Consider the following 20,917-nt stretch of genomic DNA (forward strand, 5'->3'; position numbering starts at 1 on the left):
ACACACCCTCATTTTACGACACTGAAGCCGGAAAGACGGCAATGAAAAAGAACACCAATCACGACGCGTGCCAATAGAGCGTCAAAAGCGGCCGTCGTATCAATTGTTTTGTAGTATATAATCAATAAAGTGTTACAGTGGTCCCTCATTAATCGCTGGAGTTACGTTCTAAAAAATAGCCCGTAATACGCGAAACCGCAACGTAATCAGCGTTATTTTTTACAATTATAGACGTTTCAAAGCTGTAAAACCCCTCACTACACAGTTTATACACTTTCTCAATCAGGCATGAACATTTTCTCACTTTTTTCTCGTGTGTAAACACTCTCAAAGTTCAAACCTTAGTAGGAAAATAATACCAAACTCTTTTCAGGCCCAAACATTTGAGAAATAAAAATAGAACGTTTTTCTATAAATAACTATGATGGCATTTAGAACTAACGAATTAATTTTAACGACCAACGAACGAGGTCGGACACATAAGAAATTATTAATAGTGACTCACCAGTATTTCACAGTTCGGGCCTCTGCGTCCTGACGCTGCGCCTTTTCCCTCACACCTGGCTGCAAGTGTCTGTTTCCGTGTGACAAACACAGTTATGAGTAGTTGTTGGCGCTCTTTTCTCTTCTGGGCGACAAGAGATACGCAGAACACAGAACACTGTAAAAAAAAAAAAAAAAAAAAGGCATGCAAAATTGGACTAAATACTCCACGAGGCTCCGAGGCCACGACAGGTGAACGGCGTTATAGCGAGGGACCACTGTATTCTCTTTTCACGTCAATAATTCTTGACATGTGGATATTTGCTCGCTCAGTTAATAAGACACGCCTAATCTGTCAGATGTCTTTATTTTTTAAATGTATTTCTGTATTTATTTTATTGTGACAACCGAATGGAGACGACAAAACCTGGTCGCAGCACGGGCGAATTAAGGGAATGACGAAACTACAGTTGTAATTATCAATTTCATAGTCTAAAACGATCACACCACATGAAGTTAAGCTCAGCGCTGCTCTGGCTCCAGGCTCGAAGTCTGGAGAAAAAGGCGAGCAGCGCTGTCTTTGCAGTCAGCGCTGTGACCACGGATCGTGCTCCATAACAATCCCGCAAAGGTGGGATTTGTATTGATTATTATGTAGTATAATCAGGAAAGTGTTATTTATGTAACATATGCATTGATTTGTATAATGGCACTGTTTATCATGTTGATCATCTTCATTTTTATGTGGATTCCAGCGCTGGTTCATTTTGGTGTATAATTTACGCCACCTCTCGACCTGGTGTATATTTTCAGCGCAGCGTACGCCAACGACCACATTGATAAATGCCAAGTAGCACAGCCGTTTTGGCGTACACCCCATATACGCTCAAATATCGCCGTACGCAACGTTGATACATGAGGCCCATTGTCTTGTTGAAACACCCATTTCAAGGGCATGTCCTCTTCAGCATAAGGCAACATGACCTCTTCAAGTATTTTGACATATCCAAACTGATCCATATCTGGTATGCAATATATAGGTCCAACACCATAGTAGGAGAAACATGCCCATATCATGATGCTTGCACCACCATGCTTCACTGTCTTCACTGTGAACTGTGACTTGAATTCAGAGTTTGGGGGTCATCTCACAAACTGTCTGCGTCCCTTGGACCCAAAAAGAACAATTTTACTCTCATCAGTCCACAAAATATTCCTCCATTTCTCTTTAGGCCAGTTGTTGTGTTCTTTGGCAAATTCTAACCTCTTCTGCACGTCTTTTATTTAACAGAGGGACTTTGCGGGGGATTCTTGCAAATAAATTAGCTTCACACAGGCATCTTCTAACTGTCACAGCACTTACAGGTAACTCCAGACTGTCTTTGATCATCCTGGAGCTGATCAATGGGTGAGCCTGTGCCATTCTGGTTATTCTTCTATCCATTTTGATGGTTGTTTTCCGTTTTCTTCCATGCGTCTCTGGTTTTTTGTCCATTTTAAAGCATTGGAGATCATTGTAGATGAACAGCCTATAATTTTTGCACTTGCATATAAGTTTTCCCCTCTCCAATCAACTTTTTAATCAAACTACGCTGTTCTTCTGAACAATGTCTTGAACATCCCATTTTCCTCAGGCTTTCAAAGAGAAAAGCATGTTCAACAGGTGCTGGCTTCATCCTTAAATAGGGGACACCTGATTCACACCTGTTTGTTCCACAAAACTGACAAACTTACTGACTGAATGCCACACTACTATTATTGTAAACACCCCCTTTTCTACATTTTTTTTTTTTTTTTACTAATAGCCCAATTTCATAGCCTTAAGAGTGTGCATATCATGAATGCTTGGTCTTGTTGGATTTGTGAGAATCTACTGAATCTACTGGTACCTTGTTTCCCATGTAACAATAAGAAATATACTCAAAACTTGGATTAATCTTTTTAGTCACATAGCACTACTATTATTCTGAACACTACTGTAAATGCAAGGGGGGATAAAATGTACTTTGAGAGTCTGTCAGTTTAGTTTTATATTGAATGTTGGATGGTTATGTTTGAGATACCATACTTTGATTTTCTTGACCTTAACGTACCATACTCATGTTAAATTTGGCCATTATTTTCACTTCACATACATCCTCTGAATAAACTGCAGTGTGTAATTTTAGTTAACCTTTGTATCAAGTAATTGCTGTAAATCTGAGTGACATATGTCTCATCAGTCTTCTAAAAATGGTGTCAACATCTGCATAAATAATTTTAACTTCATGGTGTTTTACATTTTAACTGTTTATTTGTTAGTAGGAGTCCATGAGAATATTTTTTATGAAAGCTATCGATGGTAGAACAAAGAATCCACGGCACATGGAGCCAGGAGTTCATTTGTTGAGCAGTTTTGAACAAAAACAAGTACTCTCAATATTGGGAAGTGAAAATCAAAACCAGTGTTACATTTGTGATTGCACATATCTCACTGTTAAAAGGTTACAACACAATTTATTTTGGATTTTTTGTTCGGGGTTGCACAATAGATCTGTTGAGTTGGCAGAAGTTTTATGCTGTATGCCCTTCTTGACACAATTCCAGATTTATATGGTTAATACAGTGCTGAATATAATTTTGTGACACTTTGATTTTCGTGACTGTTAATCTGGTTTTGTTGTGTCAAATCCAGGAGTATGACCATTAACATCCTCATTTTGGTAGGCGACACTTGAAAATTAGGAGAGTAAGTCAAAAGTACCTGTAGCATGACAAATACCAATAGTGTCCTGATTTGTACAAAGATGGTTGAACAACAACAACAATTTGGCAAGCACAGCTTGATGTTTTCAAAAGAATTTGTAGTTATGCCTTTTAATGGTTAAAAGACTCCTGCCAAACTTTGTTTTGGGCACTGGGGTATTAAAGGTGTTACATTGAAGGCTATGTGTTGTACATCAGTTCCTCACTCTGGTTGGAAACACATCTGCAAGACTTAATTGTCTTTGGTGGAGGCCTGTGTTTTGATTTTTGTCAATCCCATTTTATCTTGTATCAGTGTATCTAGTCAACAAAAAAATAATCACACTGTTTGCTTTTCATAATGGGTGATGGGCATGCAGTTAAACAACAGGGCAATTCTACGTTAATGGATTTATAATGACAGTAAAATCTGGCCATGTTTTAGCTTAACATTGGAAAATTTGCTCTGATTGTAATTCCGTTACCATAGAGTTACCCTTCTGTGCACTGGTGCTACATGCTCCTATGTCCTCACTACAGAACTGCCTTGGGTCCTGGATGGCAACCACTACCCAGGCAGACAAGTGGTCAGTCCTCACCTCTTGAAAGTAGCCGTCTATCTGCTGCAGCCAAGAGAAATGTTGGTGTCCCCTTTTCCTTTAACTTGTTGCTTGGATCCTTAACACTGAGGTAGCTGGGTGGTTGATAATGCCGAGAGAAATGCATCACATAACCAATGCTTTAGCTGAGTTTCCTTATCATGCAAGTAATCTGAATCTCCCTAAGTAACAAGGATCCTCCAAAGAGGCAGAGGCCGCCAGTTAGTCTCCAAGTCTCACATTTATACAGGAAGTACAAGGATTAAAGAGTTGGACCATCGTTCTGCAAAGTTACCTGCATCACCAAACCACTTTGTTCAGGGACCCGAGTCTGTAAATTGTGTCTTGTCTGTCTCTCCATCTCAAAGGCCAAGGACCTTGCGGAATAAACATCAGTGCCCAGAGAAGCGAATCGAGAAATCCATAAACGTGTATGTCTACAGAAATCCTTAAAAGTCCAGTACATATACAGTACCAGTCTACTGTGTCCAAACCTTTCACTGTCAATCTATATTACATGTCATTAAACCTCTAGATTTTTTTAATAGTTGTATCACTGGCATTGTTTCAATGCCATGTTCTGTGTTAAACTGAGCATTATTAGTATTGAAATTATTTTATTATACAAGCCCCATCACTGACACGGTCACGTGGTGACTTCTGGGCGGTCCGCTGGTCACGTGGTACAGGGATTTGTCTGGTCTCGCACAGCTTGCTGTCAAGTGTTTTATTTTGACACGTTTTGTGGTTTAAGTATTTTTTTTTGAGTGGGAGCAGCACGGTGGCTTAGTGGTTAGTACTGTTGCCTCACAGCGAGAAGGTCATGGGTTCAATTCCCGCATGTGGCCTTTCTGTGTGGAGTTTGCATGTTGTCCCCGTGTTTGCGTGGGTTTCTGTTTGTGGCCCTGCGACAGACTGGTGTCCTGTCCTGGGTGTACCCCGCCTCACGCTCTATGACTGCTGGGATAGGCTCCAGCCCCCTGTGATCCTTGATTGGACTAAGCGGTTGAAGATGAGTGTGTGTGACTGTGTTTTGAGTGGTAACCATGTGATTTTGTTCTGAGTTAGCTTGTGAACTTTGCACTTAGTCACAGACCAAGACAGATGTTTGGGAATATTGAAAGCTGACATTACGATTAGCAAAGTGTGTGTGAGAGAGAGAGGTGTGAGGTAACTAGTTTGATTTAAAGTAACAACAGGACACACGGGTTAATAATAAACCTTTACTTTACACAGCCGCCTCTGTAGGAAGACGTTTGCTTCATTTGGCTTTGGACTGTGGTGGCCTTTGACTTTGATGCTTTTATGTCGTCATGGAAGGTGACGCGGGTTGTCGCCGTGTTGGGCAGTCTTTTCAAGCTATGATGACTTTGTGTCCACGGTTAAAACTCTGGAGAACAAGTTCTTTCTTCATTTTTACAAAAGAAGCTCCAGAACTGTGGGAGCTGCAAGGAAGCGACTTGTATGGGCAAAAAACTATAACCCCAAAATGATAAATGGACTGCATTTATATAGCACTTTTCATCTGCATCAGGTGCTCAAAGTGCTTTACAATAATGCCTCACATTCACTCTGATGTCAGGGTGCTGCCATACAAGGCGCTCACTACACACTGGCAGCAACTAGGGGATTAAGGACCTTGCCCAAGGGCCCTTAGGTGATTTTCTGGTCAGGCTGGGATTTGAATCGAGGATCCTCTGGTCTCAGCTTACCCACTAGACCATCACCTCCCCAACATCAATTTTGTGCAGGTGACTTTCAACTGCATTCATAGCGGCAAGAACTTCAAGTCCATGTCAAAAGGAAGTCGCCCCAACACTTCATAAGTGAGCACTGAGTTACAGTAATCCTAATGCTCAAGGAAAGTTTTAGAACCAAAATAATGTTTTGTGTTGTAAAGGGTATAGTAGGTCGTTTCGTCAAAGCAGAATCAGGCTTTAATCTTTCAGCTCTGTCAGGTTAAACCCAGACACCCATAGTATAACACTAGCACAACCTTGACACTTATGGAAAACGTCCTGGTGACGTTGCTGCATGTACAGCAATGTTACAGGCGCCACTAAAATCCAAGGGATTACCAATTATGTCAAAGTTTGCAACATATTGAAAAGGCAGTGGCTATCCATATGTAGCTGTGTTTGTATAGTGAAGTTCTATTCATATGTAGCATCTCTCTCATTGGTCAATATAGATGATGTGATCATGAGGCTATGTACTTGTACATGTATTTGCTGTCCATAGATTCCTAAACCACATTAAGAACAACCACTAATCCTAACCCTAACTGTAACTCATAACCATTACAATAACCCCTAATCTAACCTTAACCATAACAAGGTTGCACTCCGTACAAATAAAATTTGGAATTATTAATACGGCTACATATGAATAGCCACTTCCTATTGGAAAAACCAGCGACAGTGAAAACCAGACCACTGCACAGCGAAATGACAGAAATCCCTCCTGCATGACAGAATATCAGTGAAAACAGAGCTGATGTCATATATATCTTGTTCACAAGCAATACCACCTATACCCACAATCAGTCAAATGTTGAGGGGAAAAAACAACTAGGATCTGCTGTAGGAATAACCAGGCCGTCTCTGCAGTGGGTAGTCACCCTTTGTTGTTAGTTGTTCCAAAACATTTTGTGTGCGTTTCTTTCCAGTGTCTATTTTTTTTCCGTCTATCCGTACATGGTAGTTTAGTGGTTAGCACTGTTGTCTCATAGCAAGGAGGTCATGGATTCAATTCCCACCTGTGGCCTTTCTGTGTGGAGTTTGCACGTTCGCCTTGTGTTTGCATGGGTTTCCTCCCACATTTAAAGACATGCAGGTTAGGTGAATTGGAAACTTTATAATTGTCCAGGTCTCCCTTGCAAAAGAAGTCTCTCTCTAGGTCACATGATTATGAGGCTATGTACTTTTACTTTTGTTTTCTTTTTGTACATGGGGCCAAAATTACGCTTTGAAGTGATGAACTTAAACACGTTTTCTGGTTCCCATTTATTTGTAATTATCTATGTTTATGATGTTTGTCTTATATGCTTTTGGAAGCAGAAAAAAATGCTTAATATGACTAGGACTTGAAGCCGGGGCTTTTGGTTCAGACGTTCCACACTGTAACGCTTACACCATGATGTATCACAATCTGTAACACATCATAGCCTTGAAGTCATCATACATGCCACATATGAATGGCTATGGGTTCAACCCTAGCCCTAACCCTATGGGACAATTAACAGGGCTTCATACACATATCCACTATTTTTTTTTTTTTGTTTAAAACCATGGATATTGTCACGGAATTGGTGTCAATTCCTTTGCTTAAAATTCAGAGGAGAGTTTTGAGATGAGCTCTTGCTTCACCAGAATGCCAATCTGGATGAAATTTGTTTCCCAGTTACAAATAGTTACAGCTGCATATATTACTGGTGTGGAGGTGAAACGGGACCTGATGAATTAAAAACACTCACTGGAAGAGACAGTGTGAAAAGTAGACATTCCACACTGTAGATATACCACATGTTTGTGGCTTTCAGGCATTCTGAACTTTTAGCCTAAAGCATGCAACTGCTGAATGTCACTGCCAGACATTTTCCATGGTTTCATTAACTTCCTGGACCTGGCCATGAATGGTAAATCGACTGCATTTATATAGCGCTTTTCCATCTGCATCAGATGCTCAAAGCACTTTACACAGCAAATGCCTCGCATTCACCCCGATGTCAGGGTGCTGCCATGCAAGGCCCCCACTACACACCGGGAGCAACTAGGGGATTAAGGACCTTGCCCAAGGAGATTACTGATTTTCTGGTCAGTCTAGGATTTCAACCAAGGATCCTCTGGTCTGAAGCTCAATGCTTTAACCACTAGACCATCACCGCCATCTAAAATCTTCCAATATGCATTGAAAGTGTTGAATTTTTAGAGATTTGCTTATCTCGCCAGTCTCGCCTCCATCTTTGAGATCAAGTCATGCCTGGTTAGAGCTTTTGGATCATGATGATTATTGGGGTCCTGGTGCTTCCTATCAAACTGTGTGGTTGTGTGACTTGGACACTAATCATTGACCTAATGTGTCAACTGGATATCTTTGGGCTCGGTCTTTTTGACGGCTCCTTGGGTCCTGCTGGAATTACTTTGTATCAGTCAGTTACTTATGGAGACTTGGATTAGGAGAACCCCTATAGTTTGTGAACATCAGCTATGACATTTTGGTCATGTGACACATTTACTTGGTTGTGATCCAGCATGCGGTTAGCTCAGTGATGAGGATCCCAGCAAGTGGAAAAGGCCAAGGGGACAGCAACGTATGACCTGTGCTGTGGCAGATAAATGTCTACATTTGAGATGTAGAGACCGAGGATGGACCAGCTGTCTGCCTGGGTGGCTGCCATCCAAGATACAGTTTTCATAATGTAGTGTAGCACCAGCACATGCTTACAGACCTGTCCAGATTAAAAACACAAGTTTATTTTTTTCCAATTGGCTTAAAACATTTAAAAGTTGGGGACCACAGGCATCAAGTGCTTTAATGTCTTCACTGTCCACCCAGTTTGGATGTACAGATGGATCACATTAAAGCTTAAATATTAGATTTTTGGACTGATGCAACAACACAAAAGTGCAACTCTGGAAGACTCGGTGTTGTGCATAATAATGAAACACAAAAAATGACCCAAAGGATTAAAAGTACATAAAACTTTATGTTTATTTTTATTTAAGTTAGCATTGTAAATCTGTTTCAAATAGAAAGCATTCTTTACAGCATCAGGCAGGAAATGTCTCACTTTTTACACATTTGTTGTCTCTTTTGATAAACGGAGGGAAGAGGCGTGTTGGGTCACGCTAGCACGCTGTGGTAGTCCGATGATTATATGGATATATTTAGTGCAGTTATTGCATTACAAAGCAACCATCCCCCCAAAAAAGTAGTGCAATTTTTCTTTTCTACTCACACAAAAAAGAGGAAGTCCAGATGGTCTAAGGCGTTTAAAGTTTTTCAATGTTCAGCTTCGTATTGCATACAGAATAAGACAAAAACTAAATTATAATCAGTAAAAATTGTGCTTCATAAATTGAAAAAACCTAAACTCCTTTAATTTACTAAATTGGTCCGCTTTGACAAAGATACTCCATATGGCAAAATATAGTGAAAATAGCTAATTGGTGAACTAAGACATGCAGGGGTTTCTTTTTAATAATGTTATTCTTTCCTCACAAAAATGCCTGATTTGAGACAAGTTTTTATAGAAATTTAAAAATGCATCAACCTCTGTCCATCTATCTGTCCGTCCAATATGGAAAAATGTCCCCAATAATTACTGATAAATTTATGCATTGTGATTTTTCACTAATAGTGGCGGGGTGAACTGCTGTACTTAGCAGAGTGAGTAGCCCCAAAGACAAGACCATCATTACAAGACCACGAGAAATCAGAATCAATGCATTACTAAAATACTTAACTGTAAAAAGAAACAATCAGGTTTCATGCAACACTTGCATAGATTTTTTTTTATTCTTTTTTCAATCATGCTTTTTTTTTCCATCTCCAAACTGTAGTGAACACTAGATAGATACCTGCGAGAGACATGGAAGCAGTAAACCAGTAACCCCTAAAACCTTTTGTCTACCCTGTACGAATAGAAGCAGTCCGCTGCACGTTAGCATCGTTTTCGACTCATCATTGGCTCATGAAATAATGGTGCAGGAACAGAACAACATCATGTCACAGGTGCTACAGGTAGTGACGCACCACACATTTGTTACACAGAGCGACTCATTGAGCACGATGAGTGGGCGACTGGTACGAATTGCCCTCACCGGGACTCCTGAGAATCCTTGATAAAACCCAGTGACTACTCAACTATAGAACTGCAGTACAAACACTTAACGTATTGTTCGGCAAAGAGTCAAAACAGTTTGTGGGCTGTGGGTCAGACACTATGCTTGTGCTACAATCAGTAACGTGCTACAATCGAATTACAGGGCAATCGGTCTGGCTGGAGACACCAGATGGTGCTGGAGGTGCAAAGGCATGCAAGCATACATTCTCTGATGCCTGGATGTGAAAAGGACCTGTGCTTGATTTAGATGCATGTAAACAAGCAGTTTGGCAAATAATTTCTCCATCAACAGTAATGTTCCTTTCTTAGCTGTGGTTACATTCTATGTGCCCTTTTAGATCTTGAGATGTGTTAAGAGGAGTGATTGTTTAACAGTGAAGACAAGCGATCCCAGAATGTCAATGACACCAAGACTGTACTGCAGCTTCAAATCGCTTATGGACGCAGTGACCTTTTCGACACAATCGCTCAGATATGCGTCTCCCACAAATGCCATTCGCCGTCTTCAGAGTAAAAGCTCTCATGACTTGAACACACAAATGCCAGCGTTTCTCTGACAGAAAGAACCGATCCATGTTAACATAATCGACTAACAAATAAAACAGCATTGAAACAAAACTAGGTGTCCGTCTGATATATACACATTATATTCAAACGCATTAGGATTTCCCATAATTGGATTCAGCAGTCGACATTCCTACATTGGTTTATCTGTAAAGATCATTCACTTCCTCTTCTGATGTCAGTGTGCAAATAGTCTTAAAATAATTAGATTCATACATGCAATAATAAAGATAATTAAAAGTCTTAGGAATTTTAAGGCCAGTTTATGAGACATCCTACAACAGAGAAACTTTAGCCAAAGCAGCTAAAGTTTGAGTATGCGTGGAGCTGGTAGCCTGAAACCTTTCCATTGCAGAGTTGAGTAGCCCTGTTGAATCTGATCTGAAATACTCGACCACTTCACTTACATTCCCTTGGATTTAGAGAATGTAAAATGGGGAATCTGGAAGAGTGTTACTGTATATACTAATCATTTAAGAAAAGAACAAAGCCTACAGCTGTGTAGATTAATAAACCGGGCATCTGTTTCACCAATGATTGATGTAAGACTATAGTTGGCATTTCACTACAGTCAGAGGATTCGGGGTGGTCTTGTTGCCAATCTGGAGGCCAGGGGGAGCCCTTTCTCCTCAGTAGGTGTCTCGGGGCCAGGGGCGGCTGCGTTGGCGGTTGTTTCTCTGGTTGTGATCTTGCTGAGCTTCATGTTGGAGCAGCCTGTCTTGCGACTCATGACCATTTGCACTGTGGGTACTTCCTGTGTGCCCTCGGTGAGGGGGGTATATGTCCCTGTATGTGTGGGTATGGCAGGGGGATGCATATTCATCCTCCTCCTCCTCCTCTTCTTCTTCTTCATCCCCGCCCCTCCTTGGGCACGGGCTTCCCCTCTGGCCACGAGACAGGGAGTCGCTGGCCTCATCAGATGGCATCAGGCTGTCCTGCTCCAAGGGAGAGTGAGCTTCCTCACCCGCCTCATCCTCCTCGTCAGCCTCCAACCCCACCACCTCATGAGGCTGCTGCTGGTTCTTGTTTTGGTTCTGAGTGATGACGCAGAAAAAAGAAAATAACAATGTTCAAAAGTGATCTTTGAACAGAATCTTGTTTCTTTCTGGTTAAAGTCAGACACAGATTTTCTGGTGCTCTGACAGATGTTGCTGGGAGTTGAAAGCTAATGCTTTTAAATCATGCACAAATGGTTAAAAACTTGTTGGAAAACATGCAACATTATATTGCAATCTTTAGTCATTTTCCTAAACTACAGAACTGGGAGGAATGTTTGATCTGAATCAAAATGTGTAGAAAAGACACAAAGTCAAAATCCACAAACGGGAACACAAATGCTATGAGTATATGGATATTTGGGGCGGTTAATAGGGCCTAAAATCAATGCTATGGTACTTTTCACTCTGTCGACATATATTATATCATAGTATTGCTTGTTTTGCACTTGTGACCCCTTTAATAATTATTCTATTTGAGCAAGAGTTTAAGATGGACTGTTCTTGTTTCCAATTCTGCACCTACAGAGTTAAAATCTAGATGAAAAATGTCACGAATCAAAGATTTACATTTTACGTTTACAGTAGCTCAGTGTCAATTCGTTTACATACAGCACAGTGGCTGTGTTTAATTAGTAATCATTAAGACATAAATTAATCTGCAGTGCAAAAGTCCGCTGGTTCACACAAGAGAACTACAGTTTAACCAGATTCCCATATCCATTAAGTTGTCTTCATGTGAAAATAACTGTAGCCGGTTACAGCAAGAAGAACACTATTCAACGGGTGTTTTGACTCAGTTCAGCAAAACACAAAAACAAAACACAGACATGCGATCATCATAGTCTTAGTGCTGCAGAGGTTTTGAAATTATTTCAAATTTAAGGATATTTGGCATTTTTTCCCCCTGTTATTTCTTTGGTATGATTTAAAAACAACAACAAAGAACAAACCCCAGTCTGTCTTGGTGGTGGTGGTGTCTCTTTGACCAGTATTGATGGTATTGTTCAAACCCATATCATGGTGAACTATGACACCCCTCATGGATATTCAACTCTAAGATGGATCTTTGCTGTTTACCGTTTGTGCAAGTCCCCTGGATCCTGACTGGCAGCTACCCAAGCAGACCTATGGTCCATTCCTACAGGGATTAAAGTTTCCTGTTGCTATAGTGGATTTCCATCATTTTGGCTGGCAAAAGGCAGGTTTCATGCAAACACCATCTGACAAAAAGTCAAGGCTGGACGTAAGATATAAAATTTACCACTTTCAAAACGTTCAAAAATTGATTTTTACAGTAACGTCTCTCTTTTGTTTCTTCTCCTGGCAGCGAGTCCGTGTCTGTTCCTCTGTGTTCTGTCTGCACTCTGCAGGGGTGGGAAGGGGTGGGGGGTGGATTTGAGTGCCTCAGCACGGTGACAACTGACACAGCAAGCAAAGGGCAGAGTTTTACAAACATATTTTTAAACTTTTCTTTCAAAGTCTGCTCTGAGTGTCTGTCAGTGTCCTAGCTGTGGTTAAACTAAAAACACAGCTGCAGACCCGCAACGCATTAACAACAAATATGAATGCTTTCCCCCCAAAATACACCTAAAATCTCTTTCTGAGATTGACATAACATAAAATGCGCTCATAAAACCTTACCTCTCAATCAGGTTGTGTTTTCCACATAAATATACTTGATTGTTCCTGCTCAGAGACTGTAAACCAGGGGCTAATCCAGAATGGAAAGAGGGTGTTGTGCAGGACATGCCCTCCACAACACCCCTTGATTAAAGGTCCACTTTTGAAGACATTTTTCATACTACTACTTATAATAACAATAATAATGATGATGATAATAATAATTTTAACAACTAAAATGTTTAAATCAGTATTACTCTGTAGTTACTGTAGTTCTGGACTAAGCTTCATTGATGAGCCAAATAAAGAAACTCTCATTAACTTTTCTGCATAACTAAACTGGGATGTGAAGTAATATATTTTTTATGTAACGTCTAAGCTCAGGTATTACTGGGTCTGTTTGGGTTTACAGCTTTAAAATCAGGTCAGTTAGGATGAGGGAAGCCAAAAATATGAAAATGATTCCATCTGTTGTGGTTAGTAATCTTATCAAACAAACATGTAGGTTGTGATACCAATTTTGGTTAAAAGCAAAGAAAAGGTGAAAATGTGCAAAATAAATATAGATACAACACACATTAAGCAGTACCACTAAACTTGGGGGGGTCAGGATGAGAAAGTAATAATCAAAAAACCCTCCAGAATGTGTCTCGATCCATCAAAACCCCAAAATTTTCTGGGTGCCGATCCTGCTGACAAAAGTCCACCTTCACCAAAAAATTTTTATCCCCCCCCCCCCCATTTTCATATCCTGGCCACAGTCCTGAGATTTTAATTGGTATTGAATGAAGTAAAAGCTCTAGAAAAGCTGTCCCCTTAAGATGCGTTTATCCTGAAGTATTTAAATAATGTGTAGGTTAAAGTCTTTCTATAATATGACGCTGCATTAGAAAAGAGCAGAGATAGTTGGTGAGTGAAATATAATCTTGTTCTGCAGAAGAATTTGCTGTTTTCTTAGTTGTCTTCAACTTGTTTTATCTTAAACGCTAGGAGGTGATCGCAAAGGGGTTTCTATAAAAAGGTAGATGGTGAACACCTTATGATTTGGTCTTGAAAAAATTTTCAAACAGAAGATTAATTAATTTTTTTTTTTTTTTTTTGCTTTAATCCCTGTCCCTATCTCCCAAAGAGGTCACCTGTCTGCAGCAGCCAGGTGATACTTGGGTGTCTCTTGGTTTTGTCCACTCAGTGGTGTTTTCGTTACTGACGCACGTGTGCTGGATGATGTTCAGGAAAACATGGTAGAAAACCGAGGTTCTGCAGGTTGATGCATCTTCATGGTCCAAGTTGCACACAACATCTTGGACTCGACAAGTGACCACACCTTTGGTATAAAGTCTTTCAAGTGCTACCTGAGAATTTTTTGGAGGACAGTCCTAGGACCAAAGACATCCAGTTGTCACCTTAGGTCACTGGTTAGGGCCCACATTTCACAGCCATCCAATAAGACGAAGCACAAAGACCCAGAAGCCAAAGCAAAGATATTAGCATTGCTAAAAAAATCCCAGTGACCTCATGACTCCATAAGCTTGACCTCAACGGCTGATTCCTCAGAGACATGAATGTCACTGCCAAGATACGTGATTCTCTCAACACGTTTGGCACATCACCCCATACAGATACACTTCTGATGTCTGAGTCTAAGAAGACACTGAAAAGCTGGATCTCCTCACTGAGCCTCTTAAGGTTTGCAATCAGGGCATCAATAAAGTCCAGAAAGATCACAGCATTGTGTACGAAGTCCAGTTGAGCAAACATGTTTTCACCCCCCAAAGGGACAAAAGTAACCTCACTCCATGACCATGCCTGACACCCAGTCCATGCAAGAATTAACCGGAGTAGGAGTGAGAACACATTCCCAATAAACACCAGAATTCACTGTGAAGTAGTGAAAGACTCTGTGTTCACTGCGCACAGTACTCCCACTGCCTGTGTAAGGGTGATTCTTAGACTATGGGCACTTATTATGTCCTTTGATCATATTGTATGAAAAACAGAAAAAAGGGGAATGTCACACTTTTATAGTTATCTTTACAATGAAAGTGTGTTAAGAAATTTGTTCTAGTAGTCTATGATGACTTTTTCACCTTTTTTCAGCATCATTATATGCAAATATTGCCGTTTTGTGCTTGTCCCACACCCAGACTTTTGATCCTCAATGATAAAAATGAATGGTAAAGAAATGTTTTTTCTAATGTTTTAAAATATCTCTGAATAAAATATCAGTAGAATAATCAAAACATAAATGGGGTATTCAATGTCATACAACTGTTGTGATTTTTTTTAAACAAAATGTAGTTGTCCCACACTATTGCCGTAATTTCCACCACAACACTGTAATGTCCCTTTAAACAGTTTGTATGAAAGATTGTTTGTGTAGTTTCTATGGAGATAAACAGTGACATCAGAGCACATGTATATAGTGCCAAATCACAACAAACAGTTGCCCCAAGGCGCTTTATATTGTAAGGCAATGGTGTGGTGGAAATTCCATTTACAAGGCCAATAGTGCCCGTAGTTAAAGAATCACCCCTAAATGCTGGCTACAATATCCAGCAACTAACTGGATTTAAGTTTGTTTGATGCAGAGAAGCTGTGTCAATATTCATTTGTTCAAACGTACCACATTGACAACATTAACTGAACACTGTATGTATACTTTTTAGTAAATAATGTTTCCAAAACGCACCCGTAATGTTTGGCCACAAGTGAATCAGATGTTAAGAACTTCACTTCTGTGTAGCTCCGTTGTGCCTAGCAGGATTTGTCCACATCTGCTGCCTGCATAAGCTTACACCATCGCCCACCAGTGTGGTTTGTTATACTCAGGTTTCCTTTGGTTTGATGCGACACCTTTGCAGGAGAACAAAGCTTCAACCCTTTGGGGTGCTGATGCTTCCTGTCTTACTGTAAGACTTGGACACTAACACATGAACTAAGGTGATGAATGATGTCTTTAGAACTAGGTCCTATTGTAGGGTACTCTGTCAAGCAAACGGTTACTCGTAGAGACTCCGATGTAGTGAGGTAATGACATCTACGACATTTTGCCCATGTGGCACATTTCCTTGTGCATGACCCAGCACATGTGTGCCTCAGCTTTGAGGACCCCAGTAGCTGGAGAAAGCCAATGGGACACCCAAGCTTCACCTGGCTGCTGCAGGTAGATGGATACTTTTCAGAGATGGGGATGGACTGGTTGTCTGCTTGGGTGGATACCATCCAGAACACAAGGCGGTTGGTTCTGTAATGTGGTGGATGCGGCGATGTGTGGCACCGGTGTATGCTCCCAGCCCTGACCTTATTTCTGCACAGGTAACTCATGTCATAAAAACAAGGTTTCACTGTAGATGCTATTCACAGCTGCTGGTTTCTACTTTTAGTGTTCAAAGCAATAACTAAGAGAGTTTCAGACATGCCAGAACTTTAGAGTCCAAAGCGGAGTCCAAACTGCATAAATGACAAACTACACTGATAATAAGGACAATGTGGAAAATTGCTACAATATATTTCACACAGAGTCAGCATTGATATAAGCAATGGTAACAAGCTGGAACCACGCAATGGGGATATGACAAATATTTCTAATCGTCATGCGACGTTTGTGATTGGCCTTTGCCCAGTGAGGAAACGGGATGGCAGTAAAATGGTTGAACGAATGGTCACAGAATTATTCTGATACTGCGGTCTGAAGACACTGTGACGTAAAGCTTGTATTTAGTTCCGGTAAATACATTTTTTAGTCATGTATCGCATGACTTAAATTAGCATTGTCATTCAAGATCGCATTACGTGTCACTGTGAGCGGAGGCACAATTCACAAAGCATGCTGGGAAAAGGATCAACACAGATTAAAGATGAACAACAGTGGTGAGTCTCTGAGGTTTTAGCAACTGATATTTCACACGTTTTACAATTTCTGACACAATGCTGTTAATCGATGCGTTAAATTGAAGCTACACCGTGAACTGCTTTGTGAATTTTCTCCCAGACAGCTTGTGAGAGATTTGGTTCACGTGACGCCATCAACAAACACAAAGAAGGTAGGATGCAGGAAAAGTACAAAAAAAAAAAAAAAAAAAAACAACAAAAAATGTGCTAAGACCTGAATGAAACGCCGTTCATTCATCTGTAGTTGGATCAAGCTGATGTCGGGATGTGTCAGAGAGGATTGTGGGTTCGAGGGAGCAAATATGTGTATAGATAAACCCTAACTACTCACCCCATTTTATAAGCCATCATTCAATTAATTCCTGTGTTTCAGAAAACTGCAAACATGTTAAGCACGGATGAGTGAGAGGACAAACAGACAAGTGGAGACAGTTAAATAAAAACACACAAGTGAGAATTGGGAGATGGGAAGAGCTGGTCAGGACAGTGACAACGTACAACGCGTTTACAGAAGTCTTAGCACGGTATGTCAGGCAACTTTAAAATGTCTTTCACCTCAATTCTTCTCCTGCAACTAACCAGATTCACCTGTAGGCTCGAAATGGCAGAGGGTGGGGTCATCAGACTCTGCTCCAGTAAGGGATTAAGAGGGGTGGTGCCTGGAAGATGAGTGGCACGCCAGTAGATCTCCAGATATTCAGCCAAATGCTCGCAAGCATCTTCCAGCTGGTTCTCATCCAAAATGACATCAAACATGTCCTGAACAACAAAGGGAAAATGTTTGTTTTTTCCCTTCTCAAAGAATTGCACAATTGTTACCCTAAAGCCGCCGGTTACTACACGCGTTTTAGGGCCCCTTCACATATAGTGTGAATTTGGTCGAAGTACACATGAAGCACGAATCGTATGCAATATGTGTAAAATCGTAGCTGCCTCTAACGCCTCGTACACTTATTGCTACAACTATTTGCGCACACCAGCGGTTGAAAGACAGAGTGTGCACTGTGAGAGCCCATTGAACACTCTCATGGCAAGTGTTGGCCAAATGCCAGGTGACACGGACAAACATCTAACACCGCTCGCTTGGCACTTAGAAAATGTGTGGCCATTCGTACTGTTAACATGACAACAGTCAGCAGACGATCATTGTCGAGCTGGATGTGAAATTTGTCTAAGTGCCCCACGAGTGTGGCTTTGCAAAGCGACACAGTGACAAGTTGGCGTGTGCGCTGAACTGATGGGGTGTAGCCGCACACAGGAGCAGTTGTGAAGATCTGTGGTTCTGGACATCACAGCTGGGGAACACGTATCGTGTTTGGATGGACATGACCAAAACAATTGTCCACTGTGACATGTGTGTGTCTGCTCTCTATCCTCACCTGGACACACATAAAAACATACAGTAGTGTTCAGAATATTAGTAGTGCTATGTGACTAAAAAGATTAATCCAGGTTTTGAGTATATTTCTTATTGTTACATGGGAAACAAGGTACCAGTAGATTCAGCATTCATGATATGCACACTCTTAAGGCTATGAAATTGGGCTATTAGTAAAAAAGTAGAAAAGGGAGTGTTCACAATAATAGTAACATCTGCTGTTGATGCTACAAACTCAAAACTATTATGTTCAAACTGCTTTTTTAGCAATCCTGTGAATCACTAAACTAGTATTTAGTTGTATAACCACAGTTTTTCATGATTTCTTCACATCTGCGAGGCATTAATTTTGTTGGTTTGGAACCAAGATTTTGCTCGTTTACTAGTGTGCTTGGGGTCATTGTCTTGTTGAAACACCCATATCAAGGGCATGTCCTCTTCAGCATAAGGCATGACCTCTTCAAGTATTTTGACATATCCAAACTGATCCATGATACCTGGTATGCGATATATAGGCCCAACACCATAGTAGGAGAAACATGCCCATATCATGATGCTTGCACCACCATGCTTCACTGTCTTCACTGTGAACTGTAGCTTGAATTCAGAGTTTGGGGGTCATCTCACAAACTGTCTGCGTCCCTTGGACCCAAAAAGAACAATTTTACTCTCATCAGTCCACAAAATATTCCTCCATTTCTCTTTAGGCCAGTTGATGTGTTCTTTGGAAAATTGTAACCTCTTCTGCACATGTCTTTTATTTAACAGAGGGACTTTGCGGGGGATTCTTGCAAATAAATCAGCTTCACACAGGTGTCTTCTAACTGTCACAGCACTTACAGGTAACTCCAGACTGTCTTTGATCATCCTGGAGCTGATCAATGGGTGAGCCTTTGCCATTCTGGTTATTCTTCTATCATTTTGATGGTTGTTTTCCGTTTTCTTCCACGTGTCTCTGGTTTTTTGTCCATTTTAAAGCATTGGAGATCATTGTAGATGAACAGCCCATAATTTTTTGCACCTGCCTATAGGTTTTCCCCTCTTCAATCAACTTTTTAATCAAACTACGCTGTTCTTCTGAACAATGTCTTGAACATCCCATTTTCCGCAGGCTTTCAAAGAGAAAAGCATGTTCAACAGGTGCTGGCTTCATCCTTAAATAGGGGACACCTGATTCACACCTGTTTGTTCCACAAAACTGACGAACTCACTGACTGAATGCCACACTACTATTATTGTCAACACCCCCTTTTCTACTTTTTTTTACAAATAGCCCAATTTCATAGCCTTAAGAGTGTGCATATCATGAATGCTTGGTCTTGTTGGATTTGTGAGAATCTACTGAATCTACTGGTACCTTGTTTCCCATGTAGCAATAAGAAATATACTCAAAACCTGGATTAATCTTTTTAGTCACATAGCACTACTATTATTCTGAACACTACTGTATATTGCTGTTGCAATGGGCTGCAGCGAGTGCACACACACTGCACACATTGACAGGCTACCCGAGGTGAAACGGACCGTCAGATCATAACATGCAGTGGGCGATCTGAATGTCACGTCACCCATGTGAGCTCTGTTCCACATGACACAGTGTCTGTCCTGCGGCGCGCCATCCACTCGTGTTGGGTAGGACATGCGCGTGGGGCCGGCTGGACACCCTCGCCAGCAGATGTGGACATGATAAGCGCGCACTGCTTCTCATTCATGTCATTTCATGACTGTACGTCTGTGACCATGGGTCATCTACACAGGAACAGACGGATCATACTTGTATTGCCTGCTTGAAAAGAGGGATTCGATAAAATGTGTTTTTATATGGTGTGTGGTTTTATTTTTTTAAATACATCCATGTCCTTCTTGATATCAGGTATTTTCCCGCACCTTTTACAGGACAGCGATGGTAAAGTGGTAAAGTTTCTGACTGGCAGTCAGAACTTTTGGAAAGTGCAGGTTCGAATCCCGTGGGTGGCATGTATTTTTTTTTATTTTCACAGCAGCTGCGCAATGCAGTTCCTGCATTGTGTTCCCGCGTGCAGAAAACCGTCACAGCATGTATTTTTTTTATTTTTTATTTATTTTTCTTCACATCAGCTGCGTGATGCGGTTACACATTGTGTAGCTGCTCGCACTGTGTTCCTGTGTGCACGAACCTTCGCAGCCGCATTGTGCATGCCTGTCCATCAGCTCGATGTTTTCTTGGTTCACTCATACAAGCCGTTCCACCCTGAGTTGTACTTATTCGTACTATGTGTGAAGGGGGCCTTATCAATGTAACGCAGTACGGTATCAACGTAGTACAGACACATATTTCAGAAGAACCTGAGAACATGGCACAGCGCAGCATTTGCTCTGTCAGAGTGAATGAAAAAAAAAATGATATTGTGCACAACTTACAATTATAGCCCATGTTTGATGAGCTGATGTACATATAATGTGTCTGTGCCAGATTACCAAGCGTGCACACCGAATTGAGATAAAAAAAAATAGCACTATATGGTGATGTTATTATTAGATGCTTATATGGATTATAAAAAAATACACAAATACATAAAGTTTTTTATGGAAGAGGGCAGTTCCAGGAGAAGTCTAGATCACAGCAGGACCATTCAAATGGACGTAACATTCTCATGGAATTGCCCAACTGCAGTGGACTTTGGCAACAGCTGAGTGCAAGATTATACTTATTTTTGTCTGATCCTGTTTTTCCCAGGTGCAAATGTGTCTGTCTGTGTGTCGGCACACTGTATAATGCCACGCAGTGCGTTTTGGTTTACTGCTATGCCATTTGTGGGTCAGGTAACAGGTC

At 40.9% G+C, this 20,917-nt stretch overlaps 1 protein-coding gene across 2 annotated transcripts in view; it reads right to left on the minus strand.

Annotated features, from left to right (window-relative positions):
* Positions 1-8,501: 8,501 nt before the first annotated feature.
* Positions 8,502-20,917, minus strand: part of cacnb3a (calcium channel, voltage-dependent, beta 3a) — an 88,037-nt gene continuing 75,621 nt past the window's right edge. The window contains exons 13-14 of one of the 2 annotated variants that reach the window (XM_034172837.1): positions 17,316-17,486; positions 8,502-11,252 (exon numbers count right to left, since the gene is read on the minus strand). In XM_034172837.1, coding sequence (XP_034028728.1) covers positions 10,848-11,252; positions 17,316-17,486 — 576 coding nt within the window. In that variant the 3' untranslated portion in view covers positions 8,502-10,847. Of the gene's footprint in view, positions 11,253-17,058; positions 17,105-17,315; positions 17,487-20,917 lie in introns of those variants that run through there. The other variant, XM_034172838.1, reaches the window with a different exon arrangement.

The sequence above is a fragment of the Thalassophryne amazonica genome, chromosome 6, assembly GCF_902500255.1.
Source record: "Thalassophryne amazonica chromosome 6, fThaAma1.1, whole genome shotgun sequence".
In the NCBI taxonomy this organism is placed as follows: Eukaryota; Metazoa; Chordata; class Actinopteri; order Batrachoidiformes; family Batrachoididae; genus Thalassophryne; species Thalassophryne amazonica.